General features: G+C 35.1%; 1 protein-coding gene across 4 annotated transcripts in view; it reads left to right on the top strand.

The window, feature by feature from the left end:
• The window catches only part of LOC105233638 (rap1 GTPase-activating protein 1), a 314,608-nt gene that overhangs the window by 239,006 nt on the left and 50,239 nt on the right, over positions 1–25,363 (top strand). For all 4 annotated transcript variants that reach the window (XM_049446353.1, XM_049446354.1, XM_049446355.1 and 1 more), the window contains 2 exons: positions 23,223–24,935; positions 25,011–25,356. In XM_049446353.1, the coding sequence (XP_049302310.1) occupies positions 23,223–24,935; positions 25,011–25,356 (2,059 nt within the window). The remainder of the gene's footprint in view (positions 1–23,222; positions 24,936–25,010; positions 25,357–25,363) is intronic.

The following is a 25,363-nucleotide window of genomic DNA, read 5'->3' on the forward strand; positions in this document are numbered from 1 at the left end:
ATATATATTGCAAATAATATTTGCAAAATGTCATCCGTTTCCATAAGTAATCGACAGCTTACACAAGAATTTTTTCGGTGCGGCCAAAAAAGTGATATGTTGACGCAGTTTTTGAAGATAAGTGAAGATAAGGTGAAGTTAATTTTAGAACAAATTAAAAAAAGGTACATAAGTTCATTCAATTTAAAATGAAACCAGTGCCACAGGAAAAAACATACTATTTAAAAATCATTCTGTATGGCTGGATAAGAATTTTACTGTAGAGATGGTTGATAAATTATTACCCGGGACTTCAAATAAACGTAGTTTAATTGCTGGACGACCGGTAAAGAAATTTGAAGAATGTAGTCAACGGGCTAAAGGTTACAAGGTAACAACTTCGAGATAAGTACTCTGAACAAGAATTAAAGGCCGCAGCTGGATCAGCTGCTATAAAGAAGACATACTTAGATTCTCAAAAAGCGTTGGCGATGTTAATTGATGCACAGTTATCAAAGCATCAGTATGAAGTTGTTCGAAATGTGCTTAAAGACTTCGGATGTGATGTGTTGCCACCGTATTATAGAGTTCGGGAGGAAAAAAGGCATTGTTACCCTGAAAATATTACTATTACACCAATATCTACACAAGTTGATTTGCAAAGTTTACTTGATCACACAGCTAAAAGAATTATTTTGGCCGCCGAGAACTTCACAAATCTAGCTCATGTTCCAGAAATAATGACTCTAACATCGAAATGGGGTTGTGACGGTTCGTCAAATCAAAGTCAATACCACCAGTTCATACCTAACGAATTTGATGGTATATCTGATACAAATTTATTTAAGGTATCTATGGTGCCTTTAGTGCTTAAAACTATAGATCAAACAGACACGTTATGGAAGAACTCTAGGCCTTCTTCCACAAAGTTTTGTCGGCCGATTCAATTTGAATATGCCAAGGAAACCGCAAACCATACTAAAGAAATTGTCGAAAGGATACAGGAAACCATAATCAACATATTGCCAACATTTGTGACTATAAAGGACAAGGTTATTGAAATACGTCACAATCTTTTATTTACTATGATGGACACAAAAATAGCTTAAGCAGCAACTGGTAGTAAAGCATCATCTGTCTGTTACATATGTAATGCAAGCCCTAAAGAAATGAACAACCTAGAATCCGTTGTCAAAAAATCATGCAATCAGGAAGCAGTTAAGTTGGGAATTTCTCCCTTACATGCTAGAATTAAAACAATGGAATTTATTTTACATATTGGGTATAATTTGACTTTTAAAAGGTGGTCTACTAATGCGGAAACCAAGCCACTTAAAGAAGAAAACAAGAAACTTTAGAATTGGATGATGATGATAAAAAATTACTTGTTGAATAAATAATTAATAATATATGATCATTTTTGAATATTTATTGGTTATGTTATATGGGAGGTGGTCGTAGTTGTGGACGGATTTGCTTTATTTTTTCTGGACAAGCTTATATTTACAAAATATTACACTGTACTAAATTTTGTTACTGTAGGATGATTTTTTATTTTTGTGTTATATGGGAGGTGGGCGTGGTTGTGGGCGGATTTTAACAAATTTTTTTTTTCATCTAATTTGGCAATATGAGAGATGTGTGCCAAATTTCAAAGGCCTACCTCGATTCCTTCTATTTTTTGCCGCGGCTTGTATGAAGCGGCCCCACTGTGCGTCGTCCCCTCTTTTTGTGGGAATTATACTTTGTTGCGCGTGTGTCATTAGCAAATAGCTTGCTGTTCTTGTTTTTGTGTTGGATTTGCAACAGCGCTTATTTCGTAGTGTTTCTGGTGTGTTTGTAGAGGTAATTAATTTAATGTAGAAAGAGATTGACTCTATTTTGTTTGATATAAAGTTGGTTGAACTGTTAAGTGTAGTTAATTTGCCGACGCTGTTAGATGAAATCACAAATAAATGTTTTTTTTGTGTTTTTGTCTAATTAACATTTTTTGTAATATACTTGGTGCACAGACTGTATACATATGTACTGATGTGTAGAAAAGGAGGCGTAAAAATACCATAATGAAGCTTGTTAACAAAAAAAAAGTATTTTGCTATTTGGGGAGAGACACGGAAGTTTTGCCAGCAATATAAATTGCTTTAATAAATTAGGTGCTGGCCCATGTAGTTTTCGTATGGACTGTACATGTACTTTACAGGTTATGTATGTATGTATGTATGTGTTTATGAGGCTGTTGTGGCATAGTTTCAACATATGGCTGTTAAAAATGCTTACCAACTACAGATTTGCTCATTAAAAGCAAGTGTTTTTGATAACAAAAAACCCACACCAAAAAATAAGATGATAATTAAAAATACATACAAAAAATTAAAAGGCAAATAAAAAAACAACAACAAGACAAAAAGTTAACTTTTGTCGCGCCGAAGCAAACATACACTTAAAAAAAAGGTTTCCCTTACAAAAACTTGATTTTGGTTGATCAGTTTCTATGACAGCTATGTAAAGGGTGATTTTTTAAGAGCTTGATAACTTTTTTTTAAAAAAAAACGCATAAAATTTGCAAAATCTCATCGGTTCTTTATTTGAAACGTTAGATTGGTTCATGACATTTACTTTTTGAAGATAATTTCATTTAAATGTTGACCGCGGCTGCGTCTTAGGTGGTCCATTCGGAAAGTCCAATTTTGGGCAACTTTTTCGAGCATTTCGGCCGGAATAGCCCGAATTTCTTCGGAAATGTTGTCTTCCAAAGCTGGAATAGTTGCTGGCTTATTTCTGTAGACTTTAGACTGGACGTAGCCCCACAAAAAATAGTCTAAAGGCGTTAAATCGCATGATCTTGGTGGCCAACTTACGGGTCCATTTCTTGAGATGAATTGTTGTCCGAAGTTTTCCCTCAAAATGGCCATAGAATCGCGAGCTGTGTGGCATGTAGCGCCATCTTGTTGAAACCACATGTCAACCAAGTTCAGTTCTTCCATTTTTGGCAACAAAAAGTTTGTTAGCATCGAACGATAGCGATCGCCATTCACCGTAACGTTGCGTCCAACAGCATCTTTGAAAAAATACGGTCCAATGATTCCACCAGCGTACAAACCACACCAAACAGTGCATTTTTCGGGATGCATGGGCAGTTCTTGAACGGCTTCTGGTTGCTCTTCACCCCAAATGCGGAAATTTTGCTTATTTACGTAGCCATTCAACCAGAAATGAGCCTCATCGCTGAACAAAATTTGTCGATAAAAAAGCGGATTTTCTGCCAACTTTTCTAGGGCCCATTCACTGAAAATTTGACGTTGTGGCAGATCGTTCGGCTTCAGTTCTTGCACGAGCTGTATTTTATACGGTTTTACACCAAGATCTTTGCTTAAAATCTTCCATGTGGTCGAATAACACAAACCCAATTGCTGCGAACGGCGACGAATCGACATTTCACGGTCTTCAGCCACACTCTCAGAAACAGACGCAATATTCTCTTCTGTACGCACTGTACGCATTCGTGTGGTTGGTTTAAAGTCCAATAAAGTAAACTGAGTGCGAAACTTGGTCACAATCGCATTAATTGTTTGCTCACTTGGTCGATTATGTAGACCATAAATCGGACGTAAAGCGCGAAACACATTTCGAACCGAACACTGATTTTGGTAATAAAATTCAATGATTTGCAAGCGTTGCTCGTTAGTAAGTCTATTCATGATGAAATGTCAAAGCATACTGAGCATCTTTCTCTTTGACACCATGTCTGAAATCCCACGTGATCTGTCAAATACTAATGCATGAAAATCCTAACCTCAAAAAAATCACCCGTTATATGCTATAGTGATCCGATCTGAACAATTTCTTCGGATATTGTACCGTTAACTGTGACATAAATTCCTGCTAAATTTCGTTACGTTATTTTATGCATTAAAAAAGTTTTTCATACAAGAACTGGATTTTGAGCGTTAGGTTTGTATGGTAGCTATATGCTATAGTGATCCAATCTGAACAATTTCTTTCGAAATTGTAACATGGCTTTGGACAATAGTTTATACCAAATTTTATGAGGATATCTCGACAAATAATAAAGTTTTTCATACAAAAACTGGATTTTGATCGTTCAGTTTGTATGGCAACTATATGCTATAGAGGTTCGATATTGGCGGTTCCGAGAAATGAGCTGCTTTGTGGAGAGAAAAAAACGTGTGCGAAATTTCATGGCGATATCTCAAATACTTTGTGACTTGTTCACGTATATATAGGGAGACTTAACAAACTTAATATACCCTGTACTGGTTAAAAAAGCAAAAAAATATAAAAAAACCAAACAAAAATTAAAATTAGAAAAAAAATTAAAAAATCACACAGCCTAAAAGCTGTTAAAATTTTGACATTTCCGGCTGCTAAGCAATCAACTTGCTAACAACAAAGCCCCACAATTTTCCCAGGTAACGCTGAGACGATACGCAGATTAAATGTGAACAAGTGGGAGCAGCTGGGAAGAATTCTATTACCACTACTTTATACAGACATATATATGTACATATCATACAATGAAATTTATATATCAGCGCCTAACACAAAATTTCCGCACACACACACACATCCGAGCAAATATTTCACTACACAACTTGACGCTAACTAGTTAGGGTCCCTTGTACCTGCCTGGCGCGCTTTAATGAAACGTCTCAGAATGCCACACTGAGTGGTTGATTAAAATTCGCTTTTGTTGTTTACGCTTGGCTGACGAATTCTCAGCAACAAGTTAGATGTAGGCACAAACCTACGGTGCTTTTGGACGTCGCATAATTTGTGCGGCTTTTCGGCTGGGAAAGGGTTTTCTGTCGGCCGACTACCTATGTACAAGTATGTGCGCCATTAAAGTAATTCAAGCTGTAGTAATTTCACAAGCAACTAAGCGTGTTGGAAAACAAGGAACTTGGGTGATTAGTTAGGGTCATGAATGTCTGAACTTAACACGTTCCACACAAAGCATTTGCAGTGGTCTGTGTTTTGGTGTAATGTCAATGTCTGTCATTTTTCAAGTTCCCTAACATAGGTTGAAAGCTTATGCGCAGAAATATGTACATTATATACCATATATACATATATTAAATTATAATTCTATATACTACATATGTACGTACCCAGCGACTTGTAGTCACATCAGTGGCGTCACGCATGCGCGCAGCACTGTCGCCTTTGCACATGAGTAAGTGAGGCGTCACATCATAATGCGTCGTCTGGCTTTGCCGTTGCCTCTTCGGCTCACCCCACGCCGCCCTTAATATGCAATTTATTGCGACGGTCATGAGTAAACGTAAAATACAGACTTCGGTTGGTAACTTCGCTTGATGACCAATCGCACATAGCAAGAGTTATGTGTAGAATTACCTGCAAATAAACAAAGATAATAATTATAAGAGTTCCAGAAGTGGTTACTGCGGGCAAACTGCGCCTGCGCACACACACCCACGCGCTTTATCTGTGTACTGTCGCATGTCGTTCAGGAAAGCGGCAATTCCTTCTTACTTTCGAGCGTTCCCAAGCGCGGCTCCCACTCTCACGGCATATTCAGCAGGCAGTGGTGCGTGAATATCGCCGCTTGGCGGATCTGTTGGTCATACAGCGGGACACATGCCGCCTTACCTTCTCATATAATGAAGATACTTATGTTTGTATGTATGTATGGTATGTGTTTCGCTTTGGGTCGCCTTTGGAGGTGCAGAAATTGTAAGTTCCACTTTGTTGGTTTTCTTTTGATTAGTTGTTGTTATTTATTGCAGATCGTTCTGCATTGTTGGCAGTCGACACATAGTCACGTAATCAAAACATACAAACATTATATGCATGTTGTTGTTGTATTACATTTATATTGTTGTTGTTGTTATATGTTTACATCTCATACCTTACACTCACAGCTCGAGCTTACCGCCATCGAGTTTGATTTAGGCATTGCCATGTCGCAAGCCAGTTGGGCGTTGAGGTTTCGACCCTCCACTCTCCGGCGACCTGTAAAATTATAAAACACCCATCGTAACTCAAACAGAAACAAATGTTATCAACTACAGCTGTGCACTGTCGACAAAAGTAATCGAAGCGTGCCGAAGACATTATGCAGTGACCGCAGCGATGACGCAACCCAAAATAAGAGCGGCGCCGCAGGCAGCAAGTCAAAGTAAACGTAACAAAGCCGTCTTAACCATGCGGTTAGTTCGATTTTTGTAATCTTTGGGTGAAATAAAATATTCCAGAGCAACCATTCCGAAGCGCGAAAGTTTAGGTGCCGTTTTTTGGACTTTTTTCGGGTTGCTCCCGAATATCTCGCATGTCTGTTGTTGCTGTAGCGGAAAGAAATAATTATGGCGAGGTCTACCGAGTTGGCTGTCCTTTACCGCATAAAAATTTTCGCCCTTTCGGCCGCGGACGCCCGATAGCCATGGAAACGGCTTTTGCATGGTAGCCAGGGGGTATTACTAGGTCCAATAAAGAACTCGCGTCTATAAGATGCTAAAAGTTAAATAGTTGACTCGATGCTGTCTTTTATTCAGAAAAACTTTGAGCTAGGAGTTTTTTAAAGTATATATGTATATTATGGCAAAGAAATTTGTTTATACCGAAGAAATGTCGTTTTTGGAACGTTCATTGAGAACGGTGGGCACTCTGGATTCGAAATTGCTGTGAAGAAAAATTTTTATATATAAATAAAGTCACCAAATGTATTTCAGTGTTTATACTGAAGAAATGTCACTTTTTGGAATGAAAGTTGAAAAAGGTGGCAACCCTGGATGTCGAAATTGTTGAAATAAAGACAGAAAATATATTTCAAGTGTTTACACGGAAGAAATATCGCTTTTTTTAAATGTAAGTTGAATAAGGTGGCAACTCTGAATGTCGAAACTGCTTTGTAGAGAGTTTTTTATTTGTAAATAAAGTCAGCAAACTTGAAATTTAGTGTTTATACTGAAGAAATGCCATTTTTTGGAACACAAGTTGAAAAAGGTGGCAACTCTGGATATGAATATTGCTGTGAAAATATATTTGTTTATATAAATAGAGACAGCAAATACATTTCAAGCGTTTATACTGAAGAAATGTCGCTTTTTGGAACGCAAGTTGAAAAGGTGGCAGCTCTGGATGTTAAAATTGCTGTGAAAATAGATTATTATATACATATACATATGTAAACAATGTCAGCAAATATATATTTCGAGTGTTTATACTGAAGAACTGTCGAGTTTTGGAACGCAAGTTGAAAAAGGTGGCAACACTGCTGCTCTTTGCATATATACCAACACAGTAATGCATAATATCGAAGTATTTAAATAATTACATATCAATAGTTGCTTTTATTTCCTTTTAAATCACGCATCATACGCCACCTACTATACTGTTATTATTGTTGTTGCCGCATACATACAGTAGCTCGACCATAAACGGTTAGCAGCGATAAACTCGCTTTCAGTTATTGCACCTTACGACTGCTTAAATGACACTTTACTCGGTTGTTTTTGTTGTATTTTAGCTAATAATACAATTTTCGCGCATGTTGTTATTGCTTTTGTTGTCGCTGTGATTATTATTCAATGGGCGTGCGAACAAGTTGACATTTTCGGTAATCGCTGATTGTGTGTCAGCTGTTTAGCTACCAATGTGCAGGCATACACACACACAAACAAAGCGAATATAGCAGAGGTCTATGCGCCATGCCCATATCTATCATACGTATGTACATATGAGTATATGTGCTATATATGTATGTATGTACTTGTATATACAATACTATTACTTAACAAATTGTTTGTCTGGTGTGGCTAAGTGAGCGTAAACTAAACTGTCATTAGCAAATTAAACGCCTACCAAACAGCATTTAGCGACTTGTCTGCTACTTTGTCATGCATAAATATGTATAAAATATATGTATATGTACATTATATATCAGTTAAAAATAAACAAATTGCGCAGGTGGGTGTTGCTGTCCATATAAATATGTTTATTTATATGGAAATGGATTAGCATTGTTTAAACTATTTTTAAGTAATAAATTATCCATGAAAATTGCTCATGCCGTTGTTGTTGTTCTGCATATTTTTATAAGAAATAGATTTATTATTGTTTGTTTGTGCTTTTGTTGTTATTTAATTTTGGCGGCTACCATAAGTTCAAGTTTGCCAAGTCTATGAAGTTTTTGAGTGTCATATGACATATATATGTATATATGCTAAGCAAAAATTGTTTAGAAGCATGCTTAAAATGAATTATAATTATTTTTTTTATTTAGTTATATTTAATTTTTTTTGTTTATTTCAAAGAAAAAAATTTTAATTAACAAAAACAAAATGATTTTTTTAAAATATAAGCATGTTTTATATTAAAAAAAATGTTTTTTAAATTATAATGAATTTTTTTTTGTTTTTTTTTAATTTATTTAATAATTAAAAAAGGATTAATTAAATGCTTAAAGAATAAAATATGTTTTTATTATTTATAAGAATATTTTTTTATTAGCTTTTTATTTTTTCATATTTCATATTTTATATTTTCTTTAAATATTTTTTAATATTTTTATATTAATAAGTATCTTTTTTATTTTATTTCTAATCTTTTTCTTGTTTTATTTTTATGATATAGTTTTCTATTTTTTGTTTTCTATACTTATAATAAAAATTGAAAGTGGTTTTTATTGTCAGAACTTATTTGTAACTTTTTTTTATTTAGGTAAAATTAAATAAAAAAAATTAATTTAAAAATTTAAAATTAAAAAAAATAAAAAAAAAAATAATTTTAAAATTAATTTAAATATAAGCACAAATTTAACTTAATAAAAAAATTTTAATTAAAAAATAATAAAAAAAAATGTAATTAATTAAAATATTTTAAATAAAAAAACTAATTTCAATTTGTTAAATTTTTTAATATTTTAAATAAAAAAACTAATTTTAATTTTTTAAATTTTTAAAATTTAAAATAAAAAAATTAAAATTTAAATTCCCTTTCATATTTTTATTCATTAGTTTCGCTTTTAATTAATTATTATTGTTTTTATTTTTTTTTCTTCCAAAATTTCCAGAAGGTATTTGTAATAAAAGAAAAAATTTTGAATTTAAAAAATTAAAACAAAAAAAAAATAACAATTTAAAGGCGCATTTATGAAATAAAAATATAATCACAAATTTTAATTTGATTTTTTTTAATAAAAAAATTTAAAATGTTTCATTAAGTAATTTTTTTAATTAAAATGTTTAATTAACTGTTTTTTAATAAAAAAAAAATTAATTAAAATAAAATTGAATAAATTTTTAATAAATTAAAAAAAAAATTAAGTAAAACAAATTAAAATTTTTTAAATTAAAAAAAAAATTAATTTAAAAAAATTTAAATTTTTTAAATAAAAAAAAAATTAATGAAGCATAAATTAAAAAAAAAGTAATTTTAATTTTTTTAAATTAAATAAATTAATTTAATCCAAATTTCTTGCTTAGATTTTTATTTCTTAATTTCGCTTTCGAATATTTTTTTTTTATTTTTTTTTTTTTTTTATTTTTATTTTTTTTTTATTTTTTAAAATATGTTTTCATCCAAACTTTCCACACAAGTCCAGCAAACAACGCACTCATAATTAAAAAGGCTGTAAAGAGAATAATTAAAGTAAAACCGGGTTCATTACGCAAAATCGCTCTTCCTATGCCTCCAAATTAACATTTAATATCATAAACAGTTTATGTTTTCGAACAAAATTTCAACACATTTCACACTAACCACACATTAACCAGTTGGCACACAAATAACTAGCAAATGCTCATTACATATTTTGCTACTTAAATACTATTATTACGCATAATATTATATTATTCATAGACTATTACTAAACCACGAAAATTACTCGCCAAAGCTAATCCAAAATAATGCCGCCGAGTGCTTTGTGGCGTTGTGGCTTAATCTCTCATTTCACTTTACTCCACTTTATTTGGCGACCAAATGCCCACAAATCGTTAAAGGGGAGCGATAAACAGTTGTAGATCTCGCCGCTGCTAGTGAGCGCAAAGGCGCGGTGAGGTGTGGGGGTACCGTTTGTGGATTTAAAATTAGTCACACAGTGCGCTCAACAACTGTGTGGTGGTGTGTGTGTGACTAAAGTGTACACAAGGGAGGCACGAAATAATGCGAGATAAGTTCATTTCGACTTTTGCTGCGTGTATTTTCCGCAATATTTCAGCGGATTCCACTAATGCCACCAGCGCTGGTGGGGAGTTTTTGTAAACGCTGTTGCGCCGATGTCGCAATTTTCATACATTTTTAAATAGAGCAAATACGAACGGCGCTGGCAGTATGCTTTTGCGCCATTTCGCTCTTCATTTCGAGTGAAATTTTTGCTTCTTCAATTATTGCGCTTGATGTTTGGCGCACAGCTGGAAGTTATTTTTGTGGCAAGCACAAGCCACAAGCGAGTAAGTAGTGCCACTTTCGAGCGACATTCGCAGTGATGGCGGATTTAATATTTATTTTAGCTTTACGACCGCAAGTGACAATGTTGTAATTGCAACAAAAATCAAAAAATAGAATTGTCGCATATTAAGTTGTCGATTGTAGCGTGCTTTTAGGCGCAGAAAGTTTACTTTTTAAATTAAATTTTTAGTGTTTTTCAGTAAAAGTAATTTAAAAAAGTGCATAAGTCAGGTTTTTGAACTTTTGCTGCTTCTTTAGAATTTTTTTTGGCTTGAAATTTCTTAAAAAATAATTTCTTATAAAAAAGTCGCATTTTGTTGTTAAAACTTTTTATGCTTTACATGTCGTACTGTGGTCTCTTTTACGTTTCTTCTATAACTTCTGTTTCCAATTCGTTTGTTGCACTTCTTCAAGATTTTCTTACATTTTATAGTCGTACATAACATTTTTAGTGTATTTGTGGCTTGTCATGCCTTGGCGGCCGAAAATAGCACACGCTCATAAATCATGTCAGTGGCAACAACTGTGCCTGTCGCTCGTCCAAAATTACTCCTTTTCGGCTGACACTTCTCACGCAAAACTTGCAAGCAAACAACTTTATTTTAGGCGTAAAAAAGAGGCCCACAAAGCATTACGAAAGGCACGCACGTGATTACAAATTTTGTTTATTAGTTACTGCCGTTGTGGCAAGCGTGATGTGCCTAATATATTTTTAAAGTTACCAAATTTGTTTGCATTGCTTTTGAATAAAAACCAAAACAAAAAAAAAACACAAAAACAAAAAAAAAGAGAAGAATAAACCAAATCACATAATATCTGATATATATTTGATATACATACATACGGACATATATACATATCGCTCATTTGCTGCAAGACCGGCATAAGTCAAAAAAAAAATCGATTCTCCAGAAAACGCGTTTGAAGTTTTCAACTGACTACAACCTTACACCTGTTCTCAAGGGGAGCATATAAGAGGTATTCACATGAATTTTTCACTCAACATGAAGTATGATATAACGAACAATTCTGCAGCATTAATTCAAAAATCACGTTTTTTGATTTATGCCGGTCTTGCAGCAAATGAGCGATATGTCGTCACTTAAAACGCAAAACAACGTAACTCCACTTTTCATAAGTTTACAAGCGAAGAACAAAAGAAAATTTGGGTTTCGGTTATATAATGGTTATATATTGGTTATATAATGGTTATATATTGGTTACATAATGGTTATATATTAGTTATATAATGGTTATATATTAGTTATATGTCAGATATTACATATATAATATGTTTTAGTGAACCCAAAGCAATAAAACCTCGATTTCGATTTTATTGTTGTTAAGTAGTTTTGCATTTCAGGAGACGATATATAGGTATATCTATTATAGGTATATCTATTTCTAAGAACGTCTATCATTTAATTTTGTAGCACGTACTAAAAACGCATTCGAATTTCCATTGACTCCTCAACGCCTGTACTTCGAGGCCAACGTTTGCTTAGCTTCTAAGCACATAGTATTACAATTCGGTCATAATTTCCAAAATTATAGGTGGCCTATGTACACGCATAAACAAAATAAAGGAATAGATACCCAGTGGTAGGTGTAGTGGGTGCAAAGAGCTGCGTAGAGAACGAGTTGTGGCGAGTACCTCACATATTGTAAAGTTTTATGTGAATGGAGTAAAGTATAAAGAGGGATATAAAGCAAAATATTTGATTAGTCTTACATTTTTAGTAAAAATATAAAATTTTCTAAAATATCCTAACATCACTTGCTGAAAACCTTTGAGGATTGAAACATTAACACTTGAAGACTATTTTCAACTATTCTGACGACATAAAGCTAGAAAGTGTGAGTTAATGGAGGATCGAATTGATATTTGAAAAAAAATGAATTTTTTGAGCATTTTCCATCATCAAAAGCCGAAAACTTTTGATGAATGAAAAGCTTGCTCTCGGATTGCTCTGAGAACTTTTATGAAAAATATTCTGATGTATGAAAGAGAGAGATAGCTAGAGATAATTAAGTATTGGAATAAAATTTGAACAGTTTTATATAATTTTCAAACAATTAGCAAATTTAAAACCTGAAACCCTTTGACAGGCGAGCAAGCAGGGCTTGAGTAACACCACAAACTTATGATGAAATAAAGTAAAAGTATAAAGTAAAAGAGATACTGAGCAAGCTGTTATGACAGCATGAAAGTAAGAGCTTTCTTATTTCATAGCTCTCTTTCTCTCTCTCTCTTTCTAGACTAATTTAATACTGAACTTAAGTTCTATATACTCCGAACTCTTGTATTTTTTGTGAAGCTAATCTCGACTAGTCCAGCATTCATACGTCGCTAGTGCATTTTACACGTGGCTAACAACTCAAACATGAAGTTCACATGCGTAAGAGAGTGTGTGTGTGTGAGCGCCTCATTTCAATGCACAAAAATAAATCGATGCGCTCTGTGATTGTGAGAAGCCTATGCTCATGCATATTTATGTCGATGATTTGCTCGCTTACAACGCCCCCACGCCGAGAGTGATGAAGAGAACGGGGTACGCAGTGCTGCAGTCACATTTTTATGGCACATGTCTGAGTACTGTGACTGAATGTCAATGTGTCGCTGCCTTCCTCAGTACGCACGCCTGTAATTTACCGTTACTGCAATGCCTTGCCGCTATTGCAGCTTCATTGCTGTCAGTGCTGTCATTGCTTGTCGCCTCGCGTTGCATTTGCGCCCATTTTCATTTGCGTATCACTCAACAGCTCACAGCGCGGCGCATTGATCCACAAAATGAGGTGGAGTGATGAGAGCAGCAGCGACAACCCTGAAGCAGCAGCAGCACCAACATTAAAAAAAGCAAAGCAGTCGAAGCGCCCAAAGCAGCATTGCCAATGTCATTTACATTTAATTTTAGACTTCCTTTAGGTCCATTCTTTGTCGTGCTGCACCCACGTCACCACACACTTGATCTTCCACCTTTCAACTCCTTCATGGCAGTGCATATTCTTTTTGGTGTTTTATTCATTTTTATTTTTATTTTCATTTCTTTTTTTTTTGCTTTTTCAAAATCCAAAGCACAACAATGTAAGCCACCCCATCATCGCCGCTGACATTCGTTCGCAGTTCGACATTTGCAATCACATGCTCTCTAAATAAATTTTAATGTATGTAAATAGAATTGTACTGATTTCGTATGCACTCGTTTAACACTCGCTTCGATCGTGTACCGACCCTTCTTTCACGCGTTGCTTTCATCCTTTGTGTCTGCGACAGGGTGTCACATATGTGATACATTCCAAGTGTCAGGGATTAATGAGCATTTTTTTTACTTGCACGTCCTTCAAGCGACTGTTGACTTTTGTTGAATTAGAATCCGTCTTTTCATTAAGCCTTTTCACGCAGTGCTGTGGAAGTACATACCGTTGTGCAGCTTTTGTTTAATGACAATTGTGAAATCGTTGTTTAAGTGACTCGATGTTATGAGCTGACTTTAGTGAGCTTTTAAATTTTGACTTTTTACGCCTTAATGCTTTTTCGGGGTTGATTTTGAGGCTTGTACAGGCTACTTGTAGTATAAAGTAGACTAACGCTTTTGTTAATTTCAGTATTGAATTCATAAATTCTCTTTAAATAAAAGTGTCGTTGTTGAGTAGGATGTCAAATAAGTTGCTTTTGTTGCTACTATTAGTAAGATTTCTTTGTTAAATAAAAGCTTTGTAGAGAAAAACCTTTTAAGAACTGAAACAAAAAACTATTTAACAACAACAAGATTAATAACATATCTGTTCTGATATTCTTCCCAACGTACAAAAAATCCCAGCGGCTTGAAAGCTTTGAAGCTTTTAACTCCCAACAAGCTTTTGGAAAATTTTAACTGATAAGCTTTTTGAACTCAATAATACATTAAACGCTCTCGTGGAGCGAGAGAAATTCAGATAATATTTCTTGCGACTACCGGAAGATTCTTTTAAATTCAATATGAAACTTTTGTACATGGAAAAAATGGTGGATTAAGAAGGAAAATAACTGTTAAAAATAACAACGATAACAACAACAGTAGTAATACGTTTTTTTTCGATTTTTATCAAATCAATGAACATTTTTGGGAGCTTAAAGCTCTAAGCTGACATAAAAGCTTTTTATTAATAAAAGTTTTCAGAATTTAAATCAACAAATGCTTATTGAATAACAACAATAATAATAATAATACAAGATTTTCCTGATTTTATATATGCATACCATGCAAAAGTTTCTAGAAGCTTAAAAGCTCCTAAATATAAAACGCCGAAAAAGCTTTTGAAACGTTTTTTCCTTATACAAAAGATTTTACAGAAGCTGAAAAGCTCACAAGTTTGAAACACTGAACGAGCTTTCAAAGCTTGAGTTTTTTTTTTTCAAATTCAATATGAAAGTTTTTCTGACGAGTAGATAAAGAAAGAAAATAACCATTAATCCACAACAACAATAACAATAGTAATAACATGTTTTTTTACCGATTGATTATCACACAAATGAAAATTCGTAGCAGCTTAAAACTTTAAGCTGACATAAAAGCTTTTTATTTATAAAAGTTTTCAGGATTTATATCAAAAAATAATAATTTAACACTAAATCGCTTTTATTTGAATCATATAAAGTTTAGTAGAAGCTTAAAAGCTCAAAAGTTTAATACCTCGAACGAGCTTTTGAAGCTTTTTTTTATTTGTTTGCCTGATCAAAATTAAACATTTTTCAGAAGCTTAAAAGCTCAGAGGCTTAAAACCCTTAAGAAGCTTTTGAAATGTTTTTCTTTATTTGTTTTACCAAACATAAAACATTTTACAGAAGATAATTTTTGAAAAATTTTTCCAAACAAAAAAAAGCTTTATAATTATAGTACAAAGCTTTAACAATTCTTTACAAATATTGTACAAATAATTTTAATTTTCTTAACTCTTCACCATTTACGAAAAGCGAAACCATTACATGCTTTTTGGGCGCCTTTATCCACATTAACTTTAACAAGCAATATAATTTAATAGGATCACAACTAATATGAGCTTAAAAGCTCTCATATTTTCTTCATTTCATTTCTGGTATTAAATATCTCTTTGTTGATTTAAAACCCGAATGCGTCGGTGAAATAGAATTATTGAGTTCATTTGCTGTTCTTGTAAGCCAAATTTTCTTGTCTGACACCAACGCATCAGGTTCAGCATTAGACAATATGCCGTTATGCTACTTGTTCTTCGCAGCCTCTGCTGCTTAGACCTATTACCCACTTTCCTAATTTTTAACGCTCAACATGCTTCAAGTGGGTTAAAACTGGTTTTGCGCTTCGTTTTCGGCATTGCGTCAAAATAATGTCGTTCGTCATGGACCACTTTCCACAGCGGCGTCTGCTGCTAACGCCGCCAACAATGATTTGTTGCGTTTGAGGCAGCGCTTGCGACTTATTGCCTTTATTTTGAGGTAGACTGCGACGATGACGACGATGAAGATGATTCTGCAGCGCGTCTTACTGGTCCATTTCTCGTTTTTTGCTCGTCACTTCTTGTTCTGCCGCGCTTAACTGCTGCAACGAAAGCGTTTAAGCGGCTTTAACGCTAAATTGGCACACGCTGCTGTGTCTCCAGCTTAGATATGGCAAAAAGCATATTTCTTCAATATTGTGTGCGATGACCAACGACAACAACAACAGCAACAGCAACATTTGTTTAAATGTTTAATGCTGTTCATGTGTGTCCGAGTTTCTGGAGCAGGAGTTTCATATGCGCAGCGCACAGCTTTCGCCGGCATCTTTTCTTTTCCACAAGCGCCAAGATTTTGTTTGCCTTGCCACAAGTGAAGATTAATGCGAAGAATAATGCGTTTTTAAAATGCTAATTTAAAAGTAATTGTCTTGTTTTTTAAAGCGGCATGGAAGGAAGTATGCAAACAGATATATGAGTACAATTGCTTACTAGAGTTGTCAGCGCGCGGCGTGGTGTGGCGGAAATGTAAAGACCAAGCCGAGTACTTACATATATATACGTATGTATGTATATACTTATATATACGTATATGTAGATGTATTAACAACATAACGGAAGTATTTAAGCAGTAATTTTAACAAATTGCTAACAAGCATAGACCGACATTTGCGATGATTTGCTTTAATTTCGCCAATTACGCGAAAGTTGGAATAATTCATGATTTTAAAAAATGTACATCTATACATACATATATAGACATCTCATTATTGCCTCATTATAGCAAATTTTCAGCAATTTCGAAACCAAGTCTGCATATAATTCCTAATTGTCGTCGATTTAGGCCTAATTTGCCGCACTTTCTACAAAGCCTAGAAAGTTTTCGCGCTTAAAAGTAGGCCACGCATATTTTCATACAAATATTAATACCAAACGGTGATTAACATACTGACAACTCATCGCAATTGTCAGCTGTCACTTGAGCAGCCAGCCAGCCTCAACCATTTAGCTGTGCATTTAGTGTCGCCCTCTGCCCTGTGGCACTACAAAAAACCCTTATTAAATTGCCTGGCGTTAATTGTGAGGGTCTCCCTGTTACAACAACAAATTACAACAAGAACAGCGCAGCAATAAATAGAAATAAACACATCATCAAAACTTTTTCTTCATCAGCATTATCAACTGCATCGCTCCCTTATCTATTATCTGGGTTTGTCTGAAATTTCATTTCGTTTACTAATTCGAAAGTCGTAGCGTTATTGGGTAAATTGGTGAATTTGATGACTCATGCACTCGTGCCCCACTCGTTAGCTAGGGTAGACAATAAAACGCCTCTTCATTACCACACGCTGATGGCGGTGGCAAACAAAAAAGTTCAACCCCAGCGAAAAGCGAAAGTGCAGCAGCACCAACAACAATGATGATTTTGTTTTTGTTTAGCTTTATTCTTTGTCCGCAGTTAGATGGGTGTGGGTGTGTTACGGCCTGGTGCAATTATTTGTGTTTGGGCTTAAAATTTTTGAGCGACAAATAAGTATGTATATAAAAATATTGCTATTGATACCGGCTGTGCTACAAGTGCAGTAGAAAGTGATTCATTGCTCATAGAAGGGACTAAGTAGAGTTTGCGTCTAAAAATTTAAATTTACGTGAGAAACCAATAACTGTTATTCAGTTGAATTTAAGGCAAGTGGCTATCATCTAACTGGTAAAACTTTTAAGATTCTATTTATTATGCCAGTTATTTCATTTATACCAGTTGTATGCCAGTTATTGCATTTATACCAGTTTTATGTTCAATTCGTCACTCTGCCAGATCTCGAAAAAATATTGACATCATATACTACTCTTGTAGTTCAATGATCACTTAAACTTTTTTAGACCAGTTAGCTTACTATTAAAAATTTAATTTTTAATATATGAAAGCAGCAATTATTTAATTTAAAACAAAATAATAGGCACATATTTTACAACTGGTCTAAAATATTCTTATTATACTTTTATGCCAGTTATAAAAATTTTGTACCAGTTTTATGTTCCATTTACCACGCTCGCCAAGGTTGCAAGGAATTATTGACAATATATGAAACTCTTTCCGTTCGATCAAAACTTAAACTTTTTTATACCAGTCAATAACTAACTATCAAAAAGTTACACTTTTATATGCGAAAGCAGCAACTACTGAATTTAAAACAAAAAAAAAACTAACAACTGGCCTAAAATATTTATATACATATGTATATACATACCTTTATGCCATTTATAGCGTTTATACGAGTTATTTTTTTAATTCGCCACTCTTCGTGATATTTGAAGAAATAATGACATTTTATGCAAATGTTGAGGTCTAAAAAAATTTAAGCTTTCTTAGACCAGTTAGCTTTTCAGTTAACAAAAAAAATTACATATACATACATATATTTTTTGAAAACAAAATCTAGCGCAATTTATACATAAGCATATTTCCATATCTCGCGAACTGATGTATAATCTTGATATTATTTATATGCCAGTTATACCACTTTTATACCAGTTTTTTGTGAAAGCAAAAAAATAATGCATTTGATATAAAATAATTTGACTTTCCTCACGAACTGATATGTAATATCGATATAATTTTTTATATCAGTTATACCAGTTTATTGTTCATTTCAAAATGATTCATGATTTCGAAGAGATATAGCCGTTATACAAAACTATTGCCTTTCAATCAATGTTGAAAAGTTTTTAGACCAGTTAGATTTTTTTTCTGTTTTTCAATGTCTAGAATCAGAATTTAAGCATGAGAACAGAAACCCCCCAAAAATCATTTTTTTTGTTGACCGGTGTAATCAGCCGTTTCTGAATTTAAAGCAAAATAATATCCACCTGTGTACTTTACCAATATATAAAATATTATATCACAAATATGTTTTTTATACCAGTTATTGCATTTACATATCTTGTTTGTTCGATTGACCATACTTTAAGGTATCGAAAAAACAAATCCAGTTAACTATGTTTTAGCTAAAAAAACACAAGGATTGCATTTATACCAGTTTTTATTCGATTAAACACTCTCCAAGGTCTGGAAAAAGTAAAAATAATTAAATTTATTGTCGTAAATATATTAAAATTAATGATATTTAATCAAAACTTACTGGGTTTTAAACCAATTAGCGTATTAGCTTTTGACGACTGGCTATTTAAATATTCGCTTATTGACCCAAATTGATTGTAAGTGACTTTTTCAGACTTCAAGCGTTAGGAAATAATTTTTTTAGTTTTTCGTTTTTTGATTCATATGTTAATATTGTATTCTATTCATATACATATTATATTTTCGGCCATATAAGCGAAGCTAATATTGAGAGATCATTCAATATGAATTCATTATATGTTCAGCAATAGATTTTCACACGCTCACAGCGCTGGCGCAGCAACAGCGGACGCCGTCAGACAGTTTGTTAAACGTTGTCAATATTTGTGTGTCTATCAGCTATTATAATTTGGAAGCCATTTGTAGAGTGACACAATTTTAGTGATTGTCAGTAGTTTTATTACGCAGACTATAAACTATAGATATTGTTAGATGGACTATATAAATATTTATGGAAATTTTGTAAACGAAGTGATTTTTGAAGACCAAAAAATGAATATCTATATGAAAATTTTGCTTAAACATATATAATGATATACTTATAAACATATTTATATTTCACATTTAAGCTCCAAAAAATGAACTTCAATCGAAAATTCATGTGAAGTACAAGAATTATGTTGCCAAATGTACACAGTTGGCGCTTGAAGATTCAAAGAAACCATTGAAGTTTTGCAGCAAAAAAAAAAAATTTGCTAAAACATAAAAAAGTATCAAAAAAAATTTATTTTTCCACAATCAGCATTTGTTACCATCATTCAGGAAAGTGTTACTTACATACAATTTTAGTACATATTTATAAAATTACTACATATGTAAGCATGTACCAACGCCATGTCGCTGTACTTATTCCTAGGAAATCAAAAAAATTACAATCACAACGCCAACAATTGGGGAGCACTTCTTGGAATTCGCCGGGTGTTGTGCGAAGTTCGTCTGCGCGCCACAGTGTGTTTTGGAAAATGGCCAAATGTGGACATAATCCCAACTGAAATACATACCTACATACATATTTATGTGTTAAAACTAATATCTGTGTGCATGTGTCAATATGCGCTTGTATCTGTGGGGCGCGTTGAACTTAAATGAGCCACAAAGAAAGCACCAAAAGGCAATAAATGTCGCAGGGGTTGGTTGTATATGCTTATATATACCTGAGGGGTACAAATGTAACTTCGTATTTGTATATAAATATTTAAATGCATACACGTATATGTATGTATGTGTATATCCGCAGTCCCTATCTATACATATCCATATCCGATCGGTACTGGCTTTATATTTTGTTGGCGTTTTTTGAAGCAAAAGCAGTTGCAATTTGCCATTTGATGGACTCACACATTCAAATGTGTATATACTTGTACATTAGAGTAGGTCGATTTTTTTTTCTATAAAATACCGTATGCGGTAATTGTTTTACGCATCATTCTGAACAACTTTGCCTAAGAAACCATGTGTCTAAAATCGGTTTCGGGTCAGCGATTTTAGGGCCAAGGTTTAAAAATCTGAAAAATCGGTTGTATTGTATGGGAGATATGTGGTACAATAGTCTGATCTAACCGATTCCAACAAATGATCAGTAGGATGTCAAAATGCATCTATATATGTATGTATTAAATTTTATTCGAATATCTCAAAAACTGTCGAACAAATTTTTTGCTCCCTGAAAATCTTCGCCTTAAAAACCGCTGTCTCAAAATATTTCCATATATTTTTGTTGTTGTCGCACGTTGCTTTTAGTAAACGTAAACACTTTATAAGCAATTTTCCAACTTATTGTCAAATCCTTCCGTTTGCAGTTAAGCGCTTGGCTATTACTTATGTATGTAGTACCATAGGGTGGTTCTTAATTGACAATTTTTCTGTAAATTTTCCAAACCTTATTTGCCTACCACAATAACCTGCCTAAACTAATACTTATATAATTGTAAATACATACGAACATAGCACATAAATATATTGTAATTCTAAACGATGAGATAGAAGACCAGTTTAATGTTTCAAAAAAATATTTTTTTGAGATCTTGGGCAGAAACCTAACATTTTTTCAAGTGGTAGATTATTAGTTATCATACCAGAAGATGTCTAAAAATGTGGTTTGAAATTTGAAAATTTTAAGTATCACCCTAGTATACATAAATATTTAACCGTTAATTACTACAATGGTTCAGCAAAAATTTTAATTTAAAAGTTTATTTTAAAGGTGAAAATTTTAAGGACCACCCTAGTATAAATAAATATTTAACGTTTATTTATTATATTGTTAATTTGAAGATTTTTTTGAAATTTTAAAATTTTAAGGACTACCCTAGTATGCATAAATATTTAACCGTTATTTGTTATATTAGAACAGCAAAAATTTTAATTTGAAATTTATTTGAAATTTGCTACTTTTAAGGACCACCCTAGTATTTGTAAATATTTAACCGCTATTTACTGTTTTCGGTGAACAAAAATGTTAATTTGTAACTTATTTGAAGTTAAAAATTTTTAAGATCCACCCTAGTATTTGTAAATATTTAACCGTTAATTACTGTATTGGATCAGCAAAAATGTTAATTTCAACTTTTTTTTAAATTTGAAAATTTTAAGGATCACCCTAATATACATAAATATTTAACCACTATTTACTATTTTCGGTCAACAAAAACATTAATTTGAAACTTATTTGAAGTTCAAAAATTTTAAGGACCACCCTAGTATTTGTAAATATTTAACCGTTATTTACTATTTTCGGTCAATAAATGTAATGTTAATTTCAATTTTTTTTTGAAATTTGAAACTTTTAAGGATCACCCTAATATACATAAATATTTGTGTAAGCTTAACGATATTCATATTTTCCAACAATGATCATTAACCTCGCAAAGATTTGGCCGTGTGCGTCGCCATTTTCTACATTATTGTTTGGCGCGCAAGCACACACATACACATATACACCGGCATTTACGAAATTGGCGTGAGCGCTGTCATTTCCTAGCGCTTAAAATTGCAAGCATAGCGAATGCGCTGCCACTAACTGCCACTGCCGCGGCTGCTAAATGCTTCTGCTGCTCTTCAACGCATAATTTACCTATTCCTTTATGCCTTTCCGCATGTAGCCGACCCAGCCTGCTTGCTGCATGCAACGCGCGCCTGTTTGGGCAAGCAATATAAATTCGCTGATGTAAATTATATGTACACGTATGTGTGTTTTACGTGCATGTATTCATGTAAATGTGCTTGTATTTGTGAAGTAGGCAATTTTAAAATGTGCAAACAGGCATACAGCGCGCTCGTTCGAAATGATAAATGACATACAAACATACATATGAACGATAGCACATCCGACCGCACAGCGCTGTATTTGTAGACACTGCCCTGATGAACTCTTCCGCTCCCGCTATCCTGCGCTCATGTGTATCCATTGTTGTTTACATATCGATAAATACATATATGGCAGTGCAATCAAATAATGTTGCCTTAATGTCTGCTGCCCACTGTGTTGGCCTGTCATGTCGCCACGGCGGCTTATTCAACTCAGAGCGCCGCTTGTTCGCCCACGTCGCATTTCCTGTGCTCTTTGGAATAGTAATCATATGCAAATAATCATTACATTGGCTTAAACGACTCACATCGTTGGGTTGTTGGGTCGAAAGATACAACACTGATTGCTCTGGTCGCACTTTGTCGTAAGCAGTCTGTGGTCTTTAGAGCTCGTGATCGGGTATGATATGTGGGTGATATATATTTCATGCAGTTTTTAGGAACTTAACGCAAAAAAGTTCCGCGACGGTCGGTTTTACGTTGTCTGAATGGACGCGGGATTTATACAGCCGGGCGCTGTTCTTACAGGGATCTTAACCTGTTGAGAACGGTGTGTAGCAAATTAGCTTGGCCTTCCTAGGAACAAAATGTAGTAGAAGGGTTGCTTTAAATACTCCTGATCCTGATCAAATTTGCTTTGTCTTGCTTGGAACAAAACCTAGCAGCAGGGTTGCTCTATATACCTCTAATCAGTGCTGACGTTGAGTTCAAACCGGTCCCGAAAGTACTTCACTGCCGTATCTATAAATGAGGCAAATATGCACAGAGCTTGAACACTTCGATCCATTGACATTAACAGCACTTACACAAGTTCCTGTAGAATGCACAGACAGCTTAAGAAATGCCGAAGAAACAGAAAACTTTTTATATATTTTTCAAAAATAATATTCACGAATTTCCTTCTCCTTCCTACTTGCAGACGCACCATCGCAATTCGAATGACGAACGTGTACCACACCCGCATGAAGGCAGTCAATCTGGCAACTTCAACCACCACAATGGTCTGCAACACTCCGGCTCGCGCTCTACACTGCGACATTCAATGTCTACGACAGCCGCGAATTCCACACCCGCTTCACCACAACTAAGTGGCATTGGTGGCCCGGTTTCAGGCACTGGCAATGGTGTTGGCGTTGCTAATCAATTACTCTCCAATGGCCAGCATTATCAGTCACAATCATCGGTATCTTCACAGACTTCACAGTCGTCGATTGTGTCCACCATACCTGCCTCACAACGTCTGCTGGAGGATGCGCTCGCCAAGAACGCACCATATCCGATGATTATTTTACCATTGAACGGCGGCTACTGGGTGGATGGCACCGAGCATGAGTGTTCATTTGATGCGCGCGGCAATCCGATGTTGCCGCAAACAACCTGGATGGCCAAATTCGAGACAGACGACACGGCAAAGTGTTATCGTCGTTTCTATGCGGCGCGCGAACATTCGAATCTTGTGGGTCAAGATGATGTCCTCGGACCGATATTGATTTCCATCAAAACGGAGAATGTAGCAAATCAAGAACATGCACGCATACTGCTGCGTCTGCGTACCGGAACAATGCATGAACTAATACCGATGTCGTGTATGGCACCCAATCCGACACCCGGTAAAATTGTACGCCTGTTGAATGAGCAAATTACGGTGGAGAATTTTGTACCGGTGTTATGTTCGAAGGCATCACAATTGATTGCCGCCTATGATGAGCATGTGTTGGTTTCGAATTTTAAATTCGGTGTGCTATACCAAAGATATGGACAAACCACGGAGGAGGAACTCTTTAGCAACAACAATTCATCGCCCGCATTTGAGGAATTCCTAGATGTTTTAGGTCAGCGTATCAAATTGAAGGATCACAAGGGCTATCGCGGTGGTCTGGATATACAGAATGGACACACCGGCGACACCGCCATATATGAGGTGTTCAAGGAACGCGAAATCATGTTTCACGTCTCGACAATGTTACCCTACACCGAGGGTGATCCACAACAGCTGCAGCGCAAACGACATATCGGCAATGATATTGTCGCAATCGTATTCCAGGAATCGAATACGCCATTCTCACCCGACATGATCGCCAGTCACTTTTTACATGCTTTTATCGTAGTACAACCGCTAGAACCAAATACGCCGAATACACGCTACAAGGTCAGTGTGACAGCACGTGACGATGTACCGTTCTTCGGACCGACACTACCCAATCCAGCTGTTTTTCGCAAAGGTCAAGACTTCAAAGAGTTCATACTGACCAAACTGATCAATGCTGAGAATGCCTGCTATAAGGCAGAGAAATTCGCGCAGTTAGAATTACGTACGCGTACCTCGCTCCTACAAAGCCTTGTTGAGGAATTGAAGGAGAAAACACGCGACTTCTTGGGTACGGACTTCACGAATGGCGTGACTGTCAGCCCAACACCAGAAACACCAAAGTCCGAGAACAGCACAGCCGGTTCGCGTTTCATAGACACGGTCAAGAAAGCGCTAATTTCGCGCGTGCGCTCACAAAGCGTTGATACCGGCAATATGGCGCCAAGCGTTGAGAAATTCAGCGTCTCAACGAAGATGAACTCATCCGCTTCATCGACGACTTCCAAGAAGGACAACAGTCTAACGGAGACACCGAATTTGAATGTAAGTGCTGCTTGTGTGGTTTTTATATGAAATAAAAATGCTAATTTATATTTATTTCACGCTCTAACTAACTAGGCCTGCAGTCGCACCGCTTCGAAATCTTCCTCGAAATCGAAATCGTCGAATGACTCCACCTCTTCATCGCCGGATATCACCTCACGCGGTCCGCTCAGCAGCAGCAACACCATCAACAACAATAATGCAAATCTGGGCGGTGCTGCCGCCGCCAAAGACATGCAGAATGGCAATAATGCCGCAGCGCCAGTCAATGGTGGCGCCGGTGTTGCCACCATGTCCGAAACCAGCGATGACTCCAGCTTGAATAGCGTAGATCTCGATCCGATGATGGGTCACATAGATGGCGGCGCCGTGTACATCGACAGCGATACCGGACTGGAATCGATGTCCTCCGCCGAAGCCATGTCGTC

This window comes from Bactrocera dorsalis, chromosome 1 (assembly GCF_023373825.1).
Source record: "Bactrocera dorsalis isolate Fly_Bdor chromosome 1, ASM2337382v1, whole genome shotgun sequence".
Classification (NCBI taxonomy): Eukaryota; Metazoa; Arthropoda; class Insecta; order Diptera; family Tephritidae; genus Bactrocera; species Bactrocera dorsalis.